Below are 1,977 nucleotides of genomic sequence, written 5' to 3'. Positions count from 1 at the left end.
CATCAGCTTACTTATTCACTTCTATGTGATAGACAGCCTAAGCACAACACGCGCACATGCTCAGTCATACTTCGTTTCGTAAACATATCCGTTACGCATCCTAAATAGCCCTCAAAGACATACAGTTATTTAACATTGTCCTTTTCATCTGATATGGCTATTGTGTTTTTATATTAAAATATTATATTGCTGCTTTCAATAGGTATGGTACTACCGGGGTGCCAAGACACCGGTACGGCTATTGTAGCCGGCAAGCGAGGCCAGAATGTTCTGACAGATGGGAATGACGAGGCTAACTTGTCACGCGGTATTTTCAAGACGTACACCGAGACAAATCTGAGGTATGATTGCTATATATATATATATATATATACGTTTATTCATATGTATTTATATATATATATATACGGATATATATATATATATATATATATAAAAGTTTATATACATCGATATATATATTGATATATATGTATATATATATTGATATATATAGATATGCTTATATTGATATATATATATACAACGGTATGCCTTGGTGTATAGACACTCATAATCCAAATGTATTCCCCTATCGCTGCTGTTCGCTAAAGGACCAGGTTGTTTGCATTATTGTTGATACGGTGAAACTGAGCACACGCACACACACACAGAGAAAGTACATTAAACCTTCACTTTACATTCTCCCAACGCAATAGGTACTCGCAAGTGGCGCCGCTCAGCATGTACGACGAGAAGAACACCGGGTGCAACTTGCCGGCACAGATCGAGCTTTACGCTACCAACGGAAACGAGTACAAGTTCCTGTTCATGGCCAAAGGAGGGGGTTCAGCTAACAAGACCTTCTTATTCCAACAGACGAAAGCGTTGCTCAATCCCGAGTCTCTGGTCAAGTTCCTGGACGAGAAGGTGAAGACTCTCGGCACAGCTGCGTGTCCGCCATACCATCTGTCGATTGTGATTGGAGGACTGTCGGCCGAGATGAATCTGAAGACTGTCAAGTACGGTAAGTCAGCGGAAGGGAATATAATTAGACAGGGCAATATAAATGGACAGGACAACATAAATGGACAGGGCTATATAAATGGATAGTACAGATATACGGTGAAATGCCTGTATGCGCACATGCAAGTGATCCTACGTATCAGAACCCGCACACGCACATACACCAGCGCGAATCTCGGCATAAACTCACGCCGTGTGGTCAACTCCCTGACCCAATCGATCGCCGACACACGCAAGACACACGCACCTACGAAGACTCGGGCGTGCAATGTATCACATCACTCTCTTACTCGTCTCCATCCCCAGTCGGTATAGAAACCTTCGTGAAACCTTTGTCTGTTGTCCATTCCACACGGTCAGTACGGAACACTGGCATACCTACCTACACACTAACATACCTACCACACCTATCCGCGCAGCTTCGGCCAAGTACCTGGACGATCTTCCCACCACTGGCAATGAGGGCGGCCGTGCATTCCGGGACCTCGACATGGAGAAGCAAATCCACGAACTGACCCAAAAATCAGGAATTGGGGCCCAATTTGGCGGAAAGTATTTCGCACACGACGTGAGGGTTGTTCGTTTGCCGCGCCATGGCGCTTCGTTGCCCGTGGGCTTGGGAGTCTCATGTAGTGCCGATCGACAGGTAGGAGGGTGGAGGTGCCTGTGGTATATAGGTGTATGCGCGATTATATACGTTGTATATGCGTGTACATATTCGTTGTGTATGCGTGTATATATACGTTGTGTATGCGTGTATATATGTTATATATGGGTGTGTATATACGTTGCATATAGACTGTATGCAGTATGAATATATCCAAGTGTATAATTATGCTACTGTTGTGGATGTATGAATAGGTTGGTTGCACGCGAGAGCTTTTTTGGGCTATGTGCCCAATCTCTGCGTATGCATCGAGAGACAGTGCATTATCGCGCATATTATTATTGTTTCAGCTTGTACAGTTTGAT

The 1,977-nt window shown here is 43.9% G+C and overlaps 1 protein-coding gene across 1 annotated transcript; it reads left to right on the top strand.

Moving 5' to 3' along the window:
• Nucleotides 1-200: 200 nt before the first annotated feature.
• On the top strand, nt 201-1,653 carry SARC_14826 (hypothetical protein; the record flags this gene model as incomplete). Its single annotated transcript, XM_014291043.1, has 3 exons — nt 201-341; nt 699-1,006; nt 1,425-1,653. Coding segments are annotated over exons 1-3 (674 nt in total), but the record flags the coding sequence as incomplete, so codon positions are not given.
• Nucleotides 1,654-1,977: the final 324 nt, after the last annotated feature.

Source organism: Sphaeroforma arctica (genome assembly GCF_001186125.1).
Source record: "Sphaeroforma arctica JP610 unplaced genomic scaffold supercont1.5152, whole genome shotgun sequence".
NCBI lineage: Eukaryota > Ichthyosporea > Ichthyophonida > Sphaeroforma > Sphaeroforma arctica.
This window is presented reverse-complemented; position numbering and strand designations above follow the sequence as displayed.